Here is a 21,756-nt window from a genome sequence, read left to right on the forward strand (position 1 = left end):
GACACCAAACCATCCCACAAGGCTGAAGGTTTCGGGTTGCTTTGGGGGTGAGCAGATCACTGTGCTCAGCGCTACCAGGCCCTCGCTGAAATAAACCTATATACATGTAAAGTGCCCACGCAGTGAATGCATGGAGACATGAAAAAATTACCATTCTGTCCTTTTGCCTTCGTTTCACACTTGACATCCAGGCCAACATGGGCGGGATGCATTTCTCTAGAGAGTAGTCTTGATCCACTCCCCACGGCTGCACACAGCCCTGCACCAGCTACAGGGGTGAGCGATGCTCCTGTCCCCATGTACCTGCCAAAACACACTGCTGTGAGCAGGGCTTAGTTTGCCTGCAGAGCCCCAGCACCGAGCTGGGAGGGTGTGAGCAACACAGCAGTGCCAGCCTGATGGCTAACCTAGCTGCTGGGGTCACACCAAGCACCACATCCAAGTGAAATGGGTGTTAAGAGTTATAAATATGTGTTATCAGGTGGAACTGATTGGGGCTGGGACGAAGTGGCACAGCTGCATCCACTGAGCTGGGAGACCCCGGCCGGCCAGGGCAGGGTAGGGGACAGCCCCATGCAGGGCCATGGCCACAAGGATGAGGCACAGGAGCAGGTCCTGCTAGCCTGGGTCAGGCTGGGACAGCCTATGTTAAGCCAAAACCTGGACTTCGCAACATACGCAGCAGTGAAGGGAGCAGGGCTAGTGCAACAGCACTGGAACGCAGTGCTCTGACATGCCCCATAGTGACTTTGCCTCCAGACTTTTGGGAGAAAATAATATAAGGAAATATTCAGAGTAATTCATCCAGTTTCCAGAGCCATCAGTGAGAGCAAAAGCACCTCAGGGGTATTCAAGTTCAGACCTAAAAAAATCCCAAGCCCATAGCAGCTCTGCCTCACAGTAAAGAGCACATCTGACAACAAAATAAATAATAATAAGCTGTAACGCAACCCCCACTGTATATTATGGCATAGTTTTCCTTCTAAGATTTTGTACAAAGCACTGAACCATTATTTTTTAATAATTATTATTTATGGTTATTAAAATAATAATACGTCATGGTTATTAAAATTAAATTACAAAATGTCTTTGATGCTCATATTCATCATCTCAGTCTGGAAAATTGACTCTATTTTGCAAGCAGCAATACATAAACAAGCTCTGGATAATGATAGCTCTATTCAATTAAACTAAAGGATTTAAGTGCAGAAATAATATTTCCATGGCTATTACAAATTTCAAAGTAATATTAACTTAGAACATAATACATCTAAAATTGGGATCAGGGAGGACAGTGCCCCCAGCAGCAGTGCTCGCATCCCAGCATGCTGTGGAGTGCCCCACAACACCAGGGCTGCAGGGAAGGCCCAGGCTGCCCTTTTGCCATGGGCTGGCACTGGAGGGGGCCAGGAGCCCCACCACCACAGTGGGACCCCTGGTCCTTTGGGCCAGGTTGGACAGGGCTTTGAGCAACCTGGCTAGTGGGAGGTGTTCCTGCTCCATCCCCATTCTAGGATTCTATGATTTCAGCACCCATCAGTAGAGGAGTTACTGGGATGGTTTGTAACATAGCAGCCTCCCTCCAACAGCATCAACAGACATGCTTTCCAGCTTCCCCGGGTGTGGGCACAGGCATCAGCACCAGCTGCCACACTAGGCAAGGAGCAGCCGGACACCGCACCAGTACCCAGAGAGGAGTCTGAGCAAAGGAGCTGCCATACACACCTTATGGCCAGCATAACAGAAAAACCTCTGCCCCTTCCCAGCTACCAGGCTTTCCACTCCATCTGCTGTCTAGTGTGGTTGATAAAGCTCGCTGGAAGCACCTGCATCGCGGTTTTTGCTGGACACCGGGGCAGACTGATGTGCTGGGTGGTGGTGCTGCCACGGGCTGACATGGAGGGCAGGATAATGACACCTTCATGCACAGACCAAATATTTATTTATTGTAGTTTCTAACATTGAAGTGTTAGCCCTGAATTATTGATGTTAGCTATGGCATTTCAGGATGACAGGACATCTTACAGAAGAGCGAGAGGACAAGTTGCCATATTCCACAGCAGCTTGTAATCAGCAGAGCAGGAGGGGCAGGGAAGGTGCCATGAGAAGTGATAGAGCACAGGGCACAGGAAAGCAGAGCTGAGGAAGAGCAGAGGATTTCCAGCAGTGCATCATTTGCAGCTCGTGAAGAGGCTGTTGACATCCGCAAGCTAGCAGGCAGAACCGACATCTAAAGGTGAACTTGGAGCCAAGCTGTAGCAGCAGATGAGGCTTGAAACCAGGATGAGCAGTGGCACCTGGGGTGACCCGGCAGACAGTTAAAGGCAATTCTCCCATCACTTATGTTGTTGCAGTTTCAGGTTTCTTACTTTATTCTAGTTTTAGGCAGAAAACAAGCTAAAGCCATAGAGAGCCGGCTCTGAGGAAGGGCTGGGAAGCACAGCGGGTGCTTACAGAACTGCCCTCCAAGAACGAGGACCTGCACAGACACCATAGGGCTGGGCAGGGACGAGGTCCACAAAGGTTTAACGGGGTCCACCAAGCACCTTCATGGCAAAGCAGGATAGGACACCTAAAGCCTATAAAAATACGCAGCACAAACCACAGCCATGATGCTGGTACTGACTGGTGCTTTAGATAATGTTTAGCACATAAACAAAGCAATTGACCAATTAAGAAGTACATGGCAGATATTTGAGATGCTGTAATGAATGAGGAAATGTCTGATTTAACACAAGAAACTGATTAAAGAGTATAGAAGCAGAGCTGCAGCCTGTGCAGGAGGGCAGGAGCAGGGCCTGTGCCCCGACTTTGACCTGCTGCATGGCGGGTTTGGGTCAAGGCCACAAGCCAAGGGCTGACAACAAGGGCTTGGTCCCTGCTGCAGTGGCACAGCAGGGCACAGCAGCCATGGAGGGAAGGGGATAACGGCACAAAGCCATGTGCAGGACGGGCCAGCTCCACCCGTGCCTCCATTGCCGGGTGTGAAATGCCGCCCTTCCGGCCATCAAGAGCCCGGCAGCCCGCCATGAGAGTGTGCCATGAGACGTTTTGATGCCGCTCAGGTTCTTCAAGCAGAGAAACCCCTGGGTAAGGCTGAGGCCTCAGCCCGCCGCCGTTGCTCGGAGCAACACTGACATGCAGCGGCCGGTCAGCCCCGCTCGCCGCACCCGGCCCAGCCCCGGCGCCCAGCGGTCCTGCGGGGCGCTGAGGCTCGCCCCAGGCAGCCCCGGTACCCCCGGCATCACCCTGCCCCGAGGGAAGGGGGGTCCCAGCCCAGCCACCTCCTTCTAGCTCGACAGCACTCTGGCTTGGCACATGCATCTCCCTTTGACCAGGCTCTTCTCACCCGTGCTGCCGTAATAGCTTTCAGGGCAGGGCTGGCATTTTCTGCAGAGGAGAGGTGTTTGCTCTGTGCCCGGGGAGCAGACTTTAATATCATTCGGAGCTTTTCGACAAATATTGGATTTGAATTCCAGATAGGGGCTGAGCAGGCTAATTACCAAAAACCTACAAAATTAATGTAAGAGCCACAGTTTGATTTGAGGCAAATAAATATAAATGGTATTTATTTAATATTCCCCTGCCCTTTAAACAAGGGAAGTTTGCTGTATTCAGGCAAAATAGCTTATTATGGAATAGCTGAAGTTGTGACCTATCACCGATGCTGCAGATTACACAGAACAATTAGAATATCATATTAGACAGACCAGACCAGAAACAGGGATTAATTCAGGATGCTTTATGCCAGGTGTTCCTCCAGGGCAGTGGGTCGGGACCATGGCAAGATGCACTGCCCAGGCTGCCCTGTCTGTTCTTCCCCACAACCCTCTCGAATTTAGTCGATGGGGTTGATGAGCGAGCCAGGGAATGCAACCCCAGCAGCTCTGGAAACACGGTGCCCTTCTTTCCATGTTTTCCACAGCCTCCCGTTTCCACTCAAAGTCTCATCCATCCACACAGTCAACACCAGCCAAAGCCTCAATTCATTGCAATCCAGTAAATCACAAGGACCAGGGTGACTTTGATGGAAGTATTTCATTTTAGACTGAACTAATGAGTTAATTAAAAGCACCTGAGCATTTAGCTTGGTTACTCTCCTTTTTAGTAATTCTTCCCACCTCTAATTAGCTGGGTAACTCTTACCTGATTCCGTTCCCAATTTGTCTGTGTCTTTCTTGCACTGCAGGGCAAGCATTTGTAATCTCAGATTTATTCAGAGATAACCTCTAATTAATAAGGACAAAGCTAATCAGAAGAGTTTACTGATCAAGTCTGTAAGCACTACAATTCCTTAATATTCAGTACGTTAAAATACAGCCACCAGGATGACAGCCTCCTGCCCCAACCCCCAGATCACGGAAAACACAAACTGGCATTCACAGAGCACCAGGGATGTGCTCAACTTTTGGTTCAAGTTCCTTCTCTCTGGATTGTAGTTAATAAACAAAACCAACCAACCAACCCCAAACCAAGCCAACAACCAACATATACACACCCCCCCCAAAAAAACCAAAAACAAACTCAAAAAACTAAAAAGCCACCTAAATCTCACAATATGTAAAAGACAAGTGCCTGTGTTCAATAGTAATGATACTTGATGCAAAGAAGTTTGGTTTCTATCACTATAATCAGCAAATATTCTGTCAGCTACAGGTTTGCTTTTGTTGATATTGAATCAATGCAAAAAATCTATTTCTGAACACTGCTGGGAATAAAATAAATTAATTTGCTTTGTGAACCTGTAGGCCAAGATCATGGTCTGCAGTTAAAAATCTGCCAAGTTACAACTCCTTACAAGGCAGTGACTTTAAGCAGGCGCCTGCTCCACCTCCTCTCAGTCCCATCATCTACTTCAGTGCCAACCGTATCACGCAACCCAGGCACAGTGATAGCTCAGATCCGTCACCTCTCAACACACCCAGCCTCATTGCTTCAGGCGTGGACAACAAAATTCACAAAGCAGAAAAAATTTGCTATATTGTGATTATTTCAGAAGTTGTCAGCATAACATTTTTGCCAGTTTGTCACATATTTCATGAACTATCAGTTGTTTTAACCACCAGCTAAAATAACTAATTCATAAAGAAGTTTTATTAAACTCAGTCCTGTTAAACACGCTATCAGTTTAGTGCTGAATATACCTTACTCATTTTACTATTTTAAAATAGTCATTGTAGGAAAATTCTAAATAAATACTGATCAAGCTCCACAGAAACACTGACTCTTAAGCCAAACCCACACTGCCTGCCTCAGCTTGATCTGCTGATGATATAGAGTCCTGTCGGTCACCAAAGATAATTCCTTGACAAAAAAAATGACCCTCAGAAACTTGAGCTCCCCATACAAGATTTTTTGGACAAGGGGAAGAGCAGGGCAGGAAAAAGCAATACAGATGTGACTCTCCATATAAAGTAAACCAGCACACAGCAATTAACTTACCCTTTGAAATAGGATTTAAGTTTTTAATGTCACCCTTACCTCCTAATGTGCTTTTATTTTAGAAGTTCACATCAGAATATTGAACATTTAAATCTATTAAGCATGTTTCTCCCAGCAATCATTAAATATCAGTTTTCTCTGACAGAGTTGTATTTTATACCCTTCCCTGTGAGCAAACCCTGTTTCCCAAGTCTGTTCAATAAGGACTGATTACCCCATATAAACTTAAGTTGATTTGTATCTATTACTAAGAATCAATAAACACCTTTCTGGAGGACACAGCCAACAGAAAGCATTTATAAGCGTCATTGCTGCTGCAACCGTGGTGCTCAGTAGAGATAAGTGGAAGTAAGGCGTGAGGGACCAGCATGGCACACTGGTGATAGTAACACAAACCGCAGCAGTCCAACAGACAGAATGGATTTTCTGCTTGTCAGTCTGAAAGTGTAACCTTGAAAAACACGATCGTCCTTTCCTGTTATTGTGAAAAAATGAGAACATGCTCCATATGTAATAATTCCAGTATTACATGGATTGGGTTACATTACAATCCTGGGAGATATTACACCTATGAGAAATCTGCGTTACTAAGATCACCACTTCGCAGCACTTAAATCTTTCATGCTACTTAGATTCCACACCTCCTCCAAGAAACTGGTCCTTAACTTGCACGACTTCATCTTTTAAAATAATTATTCAAATTAAAGAGACTATGATTAGCCTTGTATTTGCTGTGCCTTTTAAAAATAGAGGAAAACTTCACTCCAGCCTTTGGGCAGCAGCTATGACAGCTCTCACTACTTCTGCTCATGATCTGAAGCTACACGAGGACCAAGGCGGTAAGGTTTTACAGTTCTGCTAATATTACAGATTTGATACGTGGAAGTTTTCTCTCCCCCTCAAGGTCACCACTTCTCCTTCTACCACACTTGCTGACTGCAGAGGCAAAGGACTTAGCTGGAGTCTACAGAGAGCTAGCTAGTCTGTCTGTCTGACAGGGCTCTGGGCAAACAGAGGAGCAAATGCATGCAAAGTTTCAGTCAGTCCTGCAGCCCCTGGCGCAAGAACTGGCTGAAGAGCACAAGGGATGCACCACCTCCAAAATGTAAGAATCTAGCTGTAACAGCAGCTCCTGCCCCTTGGCGAATACATATCCATTGGGTGTTTCAACTGCTGTACCCAGGCCAAAAAAGCTCAGCTTCCAGTTATTCTTTCTTAATTACTAAATACCAAGTGAAGACTCTAGACAGGACACTGAATCTCCATTCTCCAAAGAATGCAACCCCATATTCCTTCACAACTCGCATTTTCTAGTTTGAACAGACCAGTGATCACTTTTATTGAAGGAAATCCACACCTTTGGTGAGGTCAAGAACATGACCCCTTCAAAGACCTCAAAGTTTCTTACCTAGGTGAACATCTGAGATGGCAGCTTCACCAAAGTGACCTACTGTGCCATGTCTGAAGCCAGGCAGAGTCCATTTTTTGTCAGGCATTAAACTAAACTGGTCAAACTAAGACACTTTCAAGACACTCTGGAGCCAGTCTAATTTGACTAAATGAGAAAATGGTGGGAAAAAAGTGCCAGATACTTTAATGAGTCTTGGATGAGAGACAAATGCCTCAAGACATAAACTTGACTGCATGCGGGAAGGCAAACGCTGAGCTTCTTGAAATCGCTGGAGAAGGAACACAAGGTCACTTTACAGCTGGCCCCACGCTATGTAACTAACCCTTTGTGTCTGACCAGCAAGCAGGTATACAGAGAGCTCATAAGCCAAGACAGAAAACACCCTCCCAACATCCCAAATAGTATCAAATGTTCGTAACAATACACAGAGCAATAAAGTGACCACACACAGAATGATTTACGACCCATTGAGAAAACTATTGTTTATTTAGAAAAAAGGTTACACTGGTAGAATTCAGCAGATAAAAAAATTCTTTTTTTTCTTTTTTTCTTAAAAATGTCATTGTGAAACTTTTCAGACTAAAGTTCAGCAATACAAAGCTCCTGTAGCTGTAATTGAAACTTAATTTATTTCTGTTTTGAAGAGAGCATTTCCAATCAATCTAAAAACAACATGACAAACAAAAGGTGTGGCAAGGGACAACTGAGCACAGGTTTAGGTCAGGATGGGAGGGACAGGTTTCATTCTTTTTTTTCTTTAAACAAGTCAACGTTGTACACAATATACAAATAATCCCTAAGCATTGCATGAAAACAGTGCTCCCACTTGACTTCTTTTGTTTTTAGTCACTGATATTAAAAACAGGCCAAGTAATAAATAAAAACTGAGTTTAAATGAGGTAAATCCAAAAAGGTTCAATAACTGTTTATTTGTGGTTTTCAAACATCTAAAATAATGCATTTCAGATTGAAAGAATTACTAAACTCAGGCAGTATTTTTGACAACCTAAAGTGGAACTCTGTACACATGAAACCTCATTTGCACTATGGCAACTGTTTGTTTGCAGCACATTGTGCTAAAATATGGAATAGGTAACACTTTCAGCCAGGTACTGAAAATAAATGTGTAAGAAACTAAGCAACAAGTTAAAAATACAGTAATGTACAACTCAACAATTAAATCCTCAGCATGGGGAAATAAAGCAGAGAACTGAATAATTTAAGGAGATGCAGATGGGTCCTCTTCATTCACAAATTTCTGTGCAATCTATACTCTGGAAAATACATTTCTGGTCACAGCTGGGTATCTTCCCATTTCAATCTCACCTGCAACAACGGCACACATAATTGGAATTAGATGTTGTTCAAATGAATACTGATCTCATAACTTAGCATTTTATTCCATTCACAATTCAAAGAATGAGGGGAGGAAATAAAACTAGTTTTATCAGTCATTCATTCCATAATGAGTTTAATCCACAGCAAGAACTATATTAATGAAGCAGTGAAACACTAATTTAAAGATACAAATAAAAATCAAGTAGTCACTTGTGGAGGTAAAAACTCTTCCAGAAGTACAAACCCCTCAGAATATTACTATCTCTAAATTAAGCAAGAAATACACTAGGAATAATGTTATAAAACAAACGGGAGCACAGGATTAGATTCCACAACCATGTTGGTATAAAAAATATTTTTTCATCTTTTACTACACGGATGATGGGGTGTTGTCACCATTCTGGCCAGATGACCCAGTTTAGCCCATTACATAGCTAGATACGAATTTTACTGTGCAACTGACATTTACCTATGCCCAAGTTGCTTAAGTCATGATACAGTCATAAAAACACAGCTGGCCTTTAATTGATGACAATCCTCAATTTATACTGAATTATTGGTCAGGATAAAACTTCACATTTTATTATGAAAGAAGCTGCAAGTCCTGAAGTAGTGAACTTCATCTACCAAAACTGCCCTTTTTTTCCTCAAAGGTAACATTTAAAGAAATGGGGGGAAAAAACCTGGAGATCCATCCACAGTGTTCAGACAGTAATGGCTATGAAGAATAGAGTCCAAAAAATGTCATGAGAGTCTTTCCAAAGAGTGCTCATAATTTTCAGTTTGGAAGCTATTCACAGAAGCATCTTCTATTATTTCAAGAAGATAAAAAGAAACGGTGCTAAGAAGCAATAACCTGAACTCCTATCTTTTTTTCAACTGACACCCTCCAAAGATCACAAAGTATCATATCAGCATGAGCTTTGTTACCCAAAACCCCTCCACACATTTATCCTCAGCTGCAGTGGCTGACGGAGCAATGCTACCAAAGGAAACTCTTCAGACCCTTTTTCCAATCCATGGGTTGAGAATTTTTTCATAAGACATTTCCAGATGATTAGGAAGATTTCAGAACTCAAATTCTGGGTTTTTTTTAGCTTGTTTTGTTGGACCCTCATCAAAACACACCTCTGTAAGTATTGTAAAACCATCCTATAATCCTTTGGCCTCTTGTCTCCAAGTTCCCAACAGAAAAACCTTTACACCTTTCAGATTCAGTCTCTGCTGTTTTAGTTAGAAGCAAACAGAAAGAAGAACATGGGACTGTGTCATGGTCTTTCTCCGACACGTCTACAGCAAGTACAGCCACTACAAGGAGCAATGTTAATTAAGAGTCCACAGCCAATAAATCTCTCCTGTAAGCTTTGCCATATAGTATCACCTGAAGTATTCTCAAACATGACAGACATAACTGAATTTCAAAAACAGTGAGGTTGGAAGGGATCTCTGAACACTGTCCACTCCGACACCCTTGTTCAAAACGCAGAATTAACTGGAGCAGGTTGCTCAGGGCCACGGACTGCCAAGTTAGGTTTTGAATACCCTAAGGATGGCAGCTCCACCACCTCCCTGGGCAAACTGTTAAAGTTTTTGACCACCCTCTCAGTAATAAGATTTCCTCCCCTCCCCAATATCTTTAAGTGGGGTTCACAACAAATCATGTCTGTGAAAGGTAGCATCACTTTCTAGACCAGCCAAGACAGTTGCGAAAACAAGACAAACTTGCAGCCTCATCAATTCTTCTTCAAAATCCACAATGAAAAGATGACTTACTGATTTAAAAATGTTGTCTTCCCCCCTCTGTAACAGTGTCAGTTTGTCTGATAAAAAGAAAAACTCTGCCTGCCTTATGTTTTGTTCGTATATTACTCTATGAAAGCAAATAATCTCAAACCATGAAAATGTGTGACTGAATAAAAAAATTGTTTCTACTTCATTTCTGCTCATGCTTCCTTTGAGCGCTCACAGAATCTACAAACAGAGTTTTAACAAACAATTCATCAATTCTAAATAGAGAACAAACACAAGAATTATAAACACATGGACAATTTGTGAACATTCAGAAGGAAGCCATATTGTTTGCTATTTGTTAAACACTATCAGTTCTTTTTATGTTTACCCAGCACACTTCTTAAAACGTAAAATTGTCCACTGCTTTATGTGGAAAGATTGGTAGCAGCGTGTGACTCGAGTTGGGCAGGTCAGGTGAACTAATTTTAAGTTCACTGTGGCACTTTCCTGCCCAAATAACTGAAAATGAGATGTTCCAAGTCTCTTAAAGTGGCTAGATGCAAAGAGGAGGAGAAAAACCCCACCCTCATACCCCTAACACTAAATTTAAGTCACCTCATCTTTGCATAGTTCTTAAAAAAAAAAAAATCAGAACACTGTCAGCTTCGAAGAACAATTTATTTTTCTAGAAAAACTCTGGTCTGAATATGGGTCACTCAAAATACTCTGAAGTTTTTCTTTTCTTTCTGCAAATAGTCAATGCCTCCATGTGAAAGTTTTCCTTTGGCTTCTTCCTCCTCAAATCTATCAGATAAGAGATGAATCAGAGACAATGAACTGATTTACTACACTATATAGCAATTTGGTTTAAAAGCTAGTGTTTTTCTTAAATTAAGAGGAGGATACAAAACTTGAGTTTCCACCATATTAGGCAAGATATTCTTAATTAACAGATTAGCAAGGCCAATGGTTATCAGGATCACATTTGCCAAAAGAAGGTGAGCATCTATATAATCTCTATGCTGATGATGGGGAAGGTTTTTTCTCTGGGATAGAATAAAAAAACACCACACAAGAAAAAAAACTAAACAAACAAAACCACAACCACCTCCAAAAAATCCCCCCCAAACAACAAAACCACCCCAAAATCCACCCTGGGTGATTTCAGGCCTTTTACACTCAGGCTGTTTTGTTTGTATATTTTTTTACCAATCAAAAGGACCCACAGGAGACACCAAGTCAGAGTAAATCATAACAACTTTTACCTTGACTGGAACAATCTTCATTATCTGTGCTTGTCTGAAGATTTATGAGTAGATTCAGCGTTAAGGAAAAACATATTTCCCTACATATAATAAAAGGAAGCTTGTTTTCTGTATTTTTCTGAAATGTTAATGTGTAAAAGGATATTGTTTCTTTTCTTCCTTCCCTCCAGTACTGTCTCGTTTTTCTTTCTTTTCTGTTTTTTCTTTATCATGTCTTGATTCCTTTAAAAAATACACACAAGGGAAATCATTTATTATAGTATACAAGGTACAGTCTGATAAGAAGGATTATGAATATTTAAAGTTGTAACCGGCCTCAGCTAAAAAAAGAACTATCAGTTAGAATGACAGCAGCTTCTATGATTTCTGAGATTATTCTAACTTTGTCTTGCAGTTGTATGATAACCACTATCACTAATGAGTTACAACTGGGAACTATTGTTTGGTGTTTTACAAATGACTACAGAAATGACTTCTGTTTCCACACAAAGAAAAAAAAAAGCTGTGCTGACACATGCACATGAAAATCTGGATACAAGCAGACTAGTCTACATGTCAGTTAACCATGCTTTCACACATTTGCTCACCAAGCAAGTCTGCAATATTCTAGATTATTCAAAACCTAAAGTGTAAGTTCTGAACTTTCCTGGCTGCTGCCAAAATGAGCCATTTCTCCCACTTATTCTACCAGGAGTGAGTGCTGAAATATGTAGAGCCACAAGATACCAGAATTTCCAGAAGCAGCATCTTACACATTCACAGTGTACCTTTTCCAGTTTAGGCCATAAACCAGCAATAAAATACAGGAAAAAAAAGAATCGGTTTGTTCTGTCAACATCAGCATCAAAGTAACAAAATGAGAGTAGCTTATTTTACCTTTTTGCTACCAGAGGAGCTCTTCTCCATCTTTTCTGCTTTAATTGAATCACCTTTCTCTTTTCCTGAAGATTTTGATTTGTTCTTCTCCTTCTCCTTTTCATTTAAGCGAGGGGAATCTGACGGACTTTCACTTTTACTATGTTTTGAAGAACCAGCTAAAAACACAACAGAAAGTTGTAATTCACAGCAAGTAAAAGCCTAATACATACACACAAAGTTAAATACGTACTTGTCCCATTTTCCTCTTTGCGTCGTTTAGTTGAATCCTGTGGTACCTCTCGGTCACTGTTTGAATGATCCTGGCACCAAATACAATTATGCAGATGTTAGCAGATTAGAACATACTCCCAAAGTAGCACCTGCTTATAATGCTATTTTGGAAAACTGATTTTTGAGTATTCAAATGTAGCTGAGTTATTACATCTTGTCTAAACCATCTTGTGTGTTTCTTGAGATTGGTTTTGAAGGGAAAAGCATTTGAATACATTACAGTAAACAGACCTTAGAAAAAGCAACAGGACAAAAGAAAAACACCCCTGATATGGATCACTTTTGCTTGGCTAGGTTGTACAGCCAATTATTACTGCAAGGACTTTGAACAGAAAGCTTTCCAAGTATACGCCAACTTTCCAAACTAGTTCATAAAAATGTCACCAACCCTTTTTCGATCTTTCCTGTCCTTGTCATCTTTCTTCTCTCTCTCTCTGGATCTTTCCCTTGACTTGTCCAAATCTTTCTTGTCCACTTCTCTCTCCTTACTCTTGGACAGTGTTGGAGTAGTGTGGTTAATGTAGTGCTGTTAAATTAAGGCAATATCACCAAATATTAATATGTATACCTAGATGTATAAATAAAAAGTCTTACTCTAATATAACAGATCTAGCTAACAAAGCAACATTAAACATTAATACTTTACTACCAAAACCAAAAGTGATTGGAGATACTTTAAAACTTGTCATCTACAATTTAACATACAGCTTTCTCAACACTGGAAATTTGAGAACACTTTCTCTTAACTGAAACACTTATATTAAATACACACAACGTTGTTCACCAGTATTGTCTGATCCATCAAAACACATCAGATAGCAGCACTATCGAAACAGGATATGCAGATTCCTGGACTGACTTAACACTTGCAGTTTTGCCTGGAATGAATGAATGGAATCAGCTGCTTAAACAGGTTCTAGTTAATTTTTAAAGAATAATCTTAATCCACGAAGTATTTAAATGAATACTTTGAATAACACAGGTTTTCATTTAAAGTAATATAAAACTCTACCTTAAGCCTAAACTTCAAATGATAAAAGCAGCTGAACATAGAAAAGAATTGGTTTTGCTCTATAATGTGTCCTAGATTGTTATTCCACTCTCTCTTCTAACAATTTTGAAAAGCTCTAAAACATGCTAGTTCCACAAAGCTTTATCTTTTTTAATATAAACTGGGGCCACAGGGGAGGAGAACAGAAAAGTCACAGTAAAGTATAACACCTGACGAAGTCTAAACACTACTCTGTATGTGTGTGTATAATACATGTGCTACCATGTATAAGTATTGATGTATTCAGTAACTAATTCTGTCTCCTTAAATACAATTATAAACTAGATCTTTCTAAGAAATATTTTTCATAAAATATCAATAAGAGCACTTTTTAAATTAAACCCCCCTTTCCTTGGTATTTTATATATTTAAGTTACAGCAACACAGAAACTTAAATCAATATACCTTAATATTTCCCCAGTTGCATAAGCTATTCATTTGGGGGAAAACACAGTATCTTTTAATTAAATGTTCTCTATATTTCTTTTTGGAGAGACATCTTACTTAAAAGGACACCAAAGAAAGAGGTAAGTGGAAGATTAGTTTAGAACAATCACTTGAACCAAACCAAATATTGTTTCAAATAATTTTATTCTTTAAATTAATCGGGTCCTTCTCCAGTTCCGGTAAATGTTTAACTTACCAAAACTCGATGTTACTGGTCCTATGTGAAAAGCCACACTGACAATGTTAGGTCTCTCTTCCTTTTATTACTGAACTGGATTTTATTATCCTCCTACACAACAGACTGATGCAACTACACAATACTCCTTTCACTACTTTTCTTTCTCCCATTTTCCCTTCACTCCTCTTTGCTTGTTCTATTTTCTACATTGCCATTCCACAGGTAAATGAATCCTTGATCCCCTTTTGCTCTCAGCTTTCAATGGTGACTTGCAAATATGTTTTTTCTATGCAGCCCCATTCAGCTGTCTCCCACAGATGCTTTCCATGTGACAAAGCAAACACATAGCTCTGCTTTCTCCTATTCCATTTCTTAAGTCCATGTGATTATTTGTGACAGATTCCACTGCTCCTCTACTATCCCAATGCAGTTTTGGAAAACTGCATCCCTCCCATCCCTTTTACAAGAAAAGGCTGGGTTTAGCTCATCAGGCTTTATCAACTTGCTCTAGAAATGCTGCTAACTGAAACCACATCAAATTTTGGGCACTGCTATATATTGTGTAACTTGGACAAAGGCCAAAGCAAGAATAAACACAAACCTAAACTCAAGTCTGTCTCCATTTATTTTATAACCTGCAACATAAACCAACATTTCAATGGTCTTGGTCCAGAAACTGGATGAAGTCAGGAATAAAGCCTGTAAGCATACAACAGCACTAGACTTCTACTAACTTTCAGTGGAAGCTGAACTCATAAATCTTTCAGGCTTCTGAATAACCCATCCTTTCCCCAAACGAGTATAAAGAAGATCATTTGACTTGTCTTACATCATGAATAGGGAACATTGTCAAGAAGTGCCTTAAGTCTGTTAGAATGGCACTGGAGAATGAAAATTAGTTCATTAAGTGAGAAAGAACAGAAAACAGTATTTAGAAGAGGAAGGAAAGTCTTGAACACCCTCCATCCCGCAAGCACTTAAAACAATAAATCACACAACTGCAGTACGCTTTCAGCTAAGCCTATATAAACACATTATAGTTAACTCTAAAATTTAACTTTTTAAATTGACTAGAAAAATAAAGTTGTTTGTTGATCATTTAAATACAAATAGCTCCACTGTCTGCTCCATTACCACATCAATGGGTTAATAAGTAGAAGGAATAGTTTTAAATAAAAATTTAGCTTAGCTAATGAAAACTTGAGTGAAGTTTCAATTAACCAGTTGAACCTTGACTAATACAAGAAGGGAGGGAAAAGTGAGATTATAGACTACCATACACCACACTTCAGATAGATGTGAGCTCAAGACAAATACTGTAGCTTTCTAATTTCAAAAAACAAATATACAAGATATCATCAGTGATTTATAAATCATTTTTTGAAGTGTATGGATTCAATATATATATAGACACTATAATTTCATCAACTGTAAGAATCAAAGGCTACTTCCCATACACTCTCCCTGTGAGTAGGTATGGTTGGTACTGGAAAGATTCAATACAACCATTGGCAAGTGTCCATTATAAAATCAGGGCTATTTTGAATTAAAGTGTTCTGAACACTTTGTTTAAACAGAGAGCTACAAGTAAAACAGCAGTGTAAATATAGAACAGGAAGTGATAATCCATTATCCATTTTTTAAATTAAGAGAATATAAGTAATCCCAGATAAACGCTAAGTTATCCAGGAAGTCCAAAGGGTCAGCGTTTGCCAAGTGATAAACATTTGTACTATTCGGTTACACACTGATACTGACTGCATAATCAAAAATCATAATAGCAACTTTAGAAGATCTGAGCCATTTGTTATTAGCCTACTATATTAGCAACTTTATAGTATTTGTGGGTGTTACTATGCAAATTGGTTGAGTTTTTAAAAAACACAAACAGAATAGCTGCAGAACCTGTCTAAACCACAGTATGTCATTCAACTCCCATCCCACTCTACTCAGTATTTGTCAGTCCACACCTGGAATATTGTCTTTGGTTTTGGTCCCAGCTGTACAAAAATGTAAACAGGCTGGGAGAACTGGGTTTGCTCGGCCTTGAGAAAAGGCAGCTCTATTACCATAGAGACTGCTTTTTACAAGGAGTTACATGGAAAAGACAAGGGTACAAGTTACTCCTGGAGAGATTCCGGTTGGAAAGAAGAGGACCAGAAAAGATACTGACCCATAAAATCTCTTTAAAATATTGACAGAATGGTAAATTCAGAGGATTTTCGTTATGTTGTTTCCACGTAACTACTCCTCTATCCTGAACAGAGGTTCCATATAGCAGACTGACAAAATCCCCCTCTGTTACTATACTAGCATTTAAGGGAATGGTATTTGAATTTTCTGATGGGGTTTGCCACAAGATCAAAAGTTAAGTTCTTTCTGCAACAAAACATGAAAGTAAACTTTGGTGGTGTCTAAAAGATTCAAACCTTTGCTGAAGAGTCCTTGAGTTCGTTGAGGTTGTCCTGTAGAAAATGAATGGAGATGACACGTGAGCTGGAATAGTTTTCAGAAACCAGAGGAACTTTGGGAAGCATGGCCGTACCCTTGAAACAAAAAGCAGCTACTCCTTCTGGAATAAATCTCATGTTAATACTGTACACTGAACAAAGCTAGGAAATGAAATAATTTTTAAAAAGAAAGGAGGAAATAAAAAAAGAAAAAAAAAAAGAAAAAAGATAGTCATATCTATTCTCTAGACCCAATTAAGTAAACTACAAAATGTATTTGTATCTAATTCTTCATAAAACAATGAAAAAACTATCCCACCAAAACAAGATATAAAGAAAAAATAGCCTTAACTCTAAATACAGCTGAACCACAAGTGAAACAGGTTTAAAATGTTTTTAAACCCGTATCTTCTCCACTTTCAGTTAAATGTGGTAGAAGTCCCTCTAGAATGAGTTTCCATTCCAAAATAGGGAAGAAAAACATCATTGTTTTGAGTAGTTATCACTATCACCTGCTTCCTCAAAACTAGTAACAGCTACTTGAGTTTTCCAAAATTAGCCTAAATCTTTCAAGTAAATCTTACACAGAAAAAGATGTATGCTTTGTAAAAACAGAAAAAAAGAAAAGCTTGTTCTAAAGTTGGTAAGATGGTGAAGTTTAAAGGCCCACATAATCCATCACAGTGCTCTTGATGAAGTATTAGTAACTTACAGTTTTCAATGTTCAACGTACTGCAAATTCAAAGATTCCATGAACATAGATGGTTTAGAAATAAAATAGATATGGAGCAAGGAATGGCTACCCTGAGTCTTCAAGTAGGCTACGCCCATGGTTTTGTGCTGCGCTTGAATGCTTGGGGTTTCTCTTTGCTGGGTAGTAGGCTTGGTTGCCACATCTGGTTTTATCGTAACGCAGGGCTCAACATGGTGGGAACCCATTGGAAATAAACAAACCTCGAAGGGAAGGTACAACAGAAGCTGCATGCGCACTGAATATACACAACTACAGGAGAACTGATCACCAAGGAGACTTTAAAATGGAACTCCTTTCAAGACTCCTCCTTAGAAGGCACATATCGGTATGATGCTCATCAAGAAGCCTGATGAATTCAGAGGTATCGTACATCCCGTATCATCCAGGAATCTTCAGTGCTACAGATTCTTCAATAGAAGGGCAGAAAAATATGCTCCACTCTGCTGCAAAGACTCATTTGCTTGTAGCTACCATTGCACTCCAAAAAAACTGACTGCTTAAAACAATGAGGCACTTCAGTGTAAAAATTCTCTTGCCACTTCCAAACACTATTTACAAAATTTGTGCTAGGTCCTTGAAGCATTATTTTGGTTAATTAAAAATATTTTTATAGAAAAAAGACAGTCCGCCAATAAAGAAAAGGAATGCATTTTCTAATGCAACATAAAACCTCCAGTGGTTCCAGTGTATACTTGGCACAAAACTTGAAGGAAGTCGAACATTGGCATCCCAAACTCGTGAGCCTAACATGGGTGCTGCCTTCCTCAGGCTATACTAACCTTTACTGTTGAGGAATGTGACGGAGAAGAATGAGTATCAACTTTGCGGCGTTTTTGTTCTGAGGAAAGAAAAGAACAATAGCACTATTAAAACACATTTGAAAGAGTATAATCTAATAATATGGCTTTCTGAAGTACCAAAATAATTTAAGCTAGAATTCAGGTTTTATCACTATGTAAATTTTGTTGTCCTTAAGCTATCTAGAGTTACCAGCATGCCTTGACCCTCTTTGTGGAAGTTTGCAAGGCAAGTGAACCAACTGCTGCAAAATTATGCTTAAACTTCAATTTTATGAAAATTTGTATCAGAATTGCTGTGAAGATCCTGAAAAGGTGAGCCTAATGAAAAGCATTACAATCTTCCTTTACTTGGTTTGCCTTAAGCAGTGCAAGTAAACTCAACATCAGCCTCAGATTATAAGAACTTGAAATATCAACACTAAGGATTTGTTAACCCTTAATGTAAGAAGGGACTGATAAAGCTTACTGTGTCCTGAAGTGGGACATGGTAAAGGCCTACATCTTCCACAGCCCCTGTTTCCTTTCAATTCAAAGGTTCTGAAGAAACTCCTGATTACACTTCTGAGGGTTTTGTGTTAAATTTTTGCAAAACTTGCAAGGCCACAGTTATACAAATACATTTTAATAACAGACCATTTAGACTTACACTAAAAAAATTAGAGGCTTTATGAAAATGAGCATTCACAGAAGACATGTGAAGTTCACACATTCACATAGTCCACCTTTTGGGGATACCCTGACTATCTACTTTAGGCACTAACTGTACTTAAAAGCCAGTGCCAAAATGACAGCTAGCATGTAGGAATTCTTTCTTGCCATCTCTAGCATTTTCAGACATTCAATGATTTTCCAGTGATACCTCCCATTTTAATAGCCAAGAACACAAATTAAATATGCAAACTTACCCCTTTCAGATTCTGATGTTTCTGATCGGGGAACAGGCGACTTCAAGGACCCAGCAACTGGCACCTTTTCTCCTCCTTTAGCATTTTCCTTGGATTTCATTTCCTTCGCTACATCTCTTTCTCTGGATGGCTCCTTTTCTCTCTCCTTTTCTGATGTTGACTTTGACTCAATGATGGTAACAACTGTCTTGGATTTTTCTTCTTTTGAAGCTTTTTCTTCTTTCTTGACTTTTTCCTTCTCTTTATCCGACTTTGGCGTTTTCTCCTTGATCTCTCTTGCTTTATCATCTTTGTTTGCCCGTTCTTCCTTAGGTTTATCTTTCCCATCCTTCCCAAGTGCCTTCATCTCTGGAGTGGCAGCTGGAGTCTTGTCTTTTTTTTCTTTATCTTTTTCCTTCCCACTTTTTTCTTTATCCTCTTTCTCTTTAATAATTTTGCTGCATCACAAATAAAAAGGCCAGTGAGAATGCATACAAAACCAGCTCTAGTTTTACCACAAAGGTTTTACTTCTGGTGGTTCAACAGAACCTCCTGAAGCAGTCACTGTCAGATTTCAGATTTACTGTCTCTTTATCAGAACAGCAACAAGCAAATGTTCTCATTTGTTTTATCTTCAGCTAAAATGGAATGCATTTAGCAACACTGTCAGATCAGTGCAACTGTATATTTTAGAAGAAATTCTCATTTATTAAACTTTAAAGAAAGGGAAAAAATTTCTATGGAACCTGAAAGTAAAGAAGTCAGTTTCAAGTATAATTCTATGATTTGGAAGGAAGAAAACAGGGAACGCCAGGTTTTTCTCACCTATTAGAAGCACTGTTTCCATTGCTTGTAGTCACCTTCGGTGCAGCGTTTACAGCTTTATTAATAACTTTCACCACACCCTGAGACTTCTCCTTTAGTTTATCTGTTTAATAAAAGAGAACAGTTTTATTTCAGCAAGTTAGTATATGTCCTAATGGTTAAAATAAAACAAGTACCTAAGAATATTCATGCAAGATCCTATGTAGCTACCAGTTAAAATAGGTAATTAAATGCAGAACACCCTCTCCCAAAACCAAGTAAAAGAACACAACACTGACCCTACTTAACATCACATTTACATTTTTTCCACTTTAGTAAGCTAAATCTTGATGTCAATTCTACTAAAAAAAAAAAAAAAACAATAATCATAGGTTTGTTTACCAGTCTCCTCAGTAGTGCCTTCTTCCAGTCTAACTGTATTTATTGTGAGAGATGTAGGCATCCCAGCACCACCTGGCCCATTTTGTACTGTTGCAGCTACAGCATTCCTGGCAGGTGGGTCTTTGTGGTGGAATTCATTTTCAGGTATCATGAAAGGCTTCCTACTTTTCAACTGCCCAGAATAGCTGCAAGTCGCACAGATTGTTAAATATGCACAAACATAAAGCAAAACATGGGTTGAATCTTAAATGAGGATCTAATCTAACAGTTCATCTGTTATTTATTTCACAGGTTTTCCCAACCGATATGCAGTTTCTTCCCCCTTTATCGATGAGCTCAAAAGAAACACAAACAAAACAGAACAAAAACAAACAAAAAACCTACTAGACACAGAAGCAGCCCTACCTCCACACTCTCTTCACCACCACCACACACTCCCCTGCCAAACATGCAGAAGAAACAGCCTACTGTCAAAACTTATAACTCTGAATTGTCCCTCAAGCATACGTGGATGATTCTGCATTCACCACAAAGATGTGAAGCATAAGTAAGCATTTTAGAATCATATAAACTTCCAAAATCTAAGCAGTCTTGAATCAATGGCCCTTGGCTTTCTTCATTTTACTCTCCCTCCTATATACTTGCTGCTATACTATTTCTCTAAAATTAAGCTATGCTCTTGTGAGTGTTTTACTAGAGTCTTGTAAAGAAAATTAGTGATCATCCAGCACAAAATGAAAGTTTTCATTCACACTGCCAGCACTGAGATGCAGGATAGCGAAATCTTCTGTGATAAGGTAAAAATCAAATGTTAGGACTGTAACAGTTCCGAGTCTTTAGAAGCCTTTCATGATCCACTTTTAACCACTTTCTTAAAGTAAGGTGTTGTTACCCCATAGCCAATGCATATAGATCAGGTCTCTTCTCTTTCTCTTCCTGACATATCTTATGTACTCTTCTTTCCAAGGCTTGGCCCAGGTTCAGCACTTTTGGATACCATGGAAGGATTTTGGTCAGCACAATCAGGATATTTCTGATATGTGTGTATTCCCCCGTTTCAAGGCAGTGCACAGAAGCCTGGAACACAAATTAATTCTAATGAAGCTTTTTATTATTATTAAAGCTTCCAAAAACCTATGTTTTTTTGACGCCTTTATTTACCTTAGTTAGTTTATAGTGCCATTTGTGTACCACATGTCTAAAATTCTCATAATCCAATTGATCAGCTTTATTTCCACCATCAAATCCGGTTGCCCGTAATATAGTTAGGAAACCTGGATAGTTGCCACATTCCTAAATTGCATAAAAGGAAAAAAATATATTTTTCAGGAAGCATGAAAACAGTAGTTCTGCAACAGTTAATATGGTAAATACAGCACTTTTTCACTGATTTTGTTAAAGACTAAGACACAACCACACTTCACAAGACTTACACTTTTTTTTTTTAGAAGCTTACTTATGTTGAAACCTTAGTTGTGGGCAAGAGAAAAGATTACTCATAATTTAAATAGCTTTTGCTAGGAGTATTATGAGTTTCCATATGCTCCCTAAATTATCTTCAAGACAAGCTATCAGAAATGTGAGATTATTTTTTTAGCCATATTTTTTTTAACACTACACGAAACTGCTTCTATTAAAATTACATGAATT

General features: G+C 39.4%; 1 protein-coding gene across 2 annotated transcripts in view; it reads right to left on the bottom strand.

Moving 5' to 3' along the window:
• Nucleotides 1-7,309: 7,309 nt before the first annotated feature.
• THOC2 (THO complex 2) overlaps nt 7,310-21,756 on the bottom strand; it is a 51,495-nt gene continuing 37,048 nt past the window's right edge. For both annotated transcript variants that reach the window (XM_030497157.1, XM_030497158.1), the window contains exons 27-39: nt 21,268-21,399; nt 20,999-21,183; nt 20,107-20,291; nt 19,726-19,828; nt 18,922-19,358; nt 17,996-18,054; nt 16,442-16,477; nt 12,725-12,862; nt 12,296-12,365; nt 12,064-12,221; nt 11,333-11,409; nt 11,188-11,235; nt 7,310-8,179 (exon numbers count right to left, since the gene is read on the bottom strand). In XM_030497157.1, coding sequence (XP_030353017.1) covers nt 11,208-11,235; nt 11,333-11,409; nt 12,064-12,221; nt 12,296-12,365; nt 12,725-12,862; nt 16,442-16,477; nt 17,996-18,054; nt 18,922-19,358; nt 19,726-19,828; nt 20,107-20,291; nt 20,999-21,183; nt 21,268-21,399 — 1,608 coding nt within the window. In that variant the 3' untranslated portion in view covers nt 7,310-8,179; nt 11,188-11,207. The remainder of the gene's footprint in view (nt 8,180-11,187; nt 11,236-11,332; nt 11,410-12,063; nt 12,222-12,295; nt 12,366-12,724; nt 12,863-16,441; nt 16,478-17,995; nt 18,055-18,921; nt 19,359-19,725; nt 19,829-20,106; nt 20,292-20,998; nt 21,184-21,267; nt 21,400-21,756) is intronic.

The sequence above is a fragment of the Strigops habroptila genome, chromosome 9, assembly GCF_004027225.2.
Source record: "Strigops habroptila isolate Jane chromosome 9, bStrHab1.2.pri, whole genome shotgun sequence".
Taxonomy (NCBI): Eukaryota; Metazoa; Chordata; class Aves; order Psittaciformes; family Psittacidae; genus Strigops; species Strigops habroptila.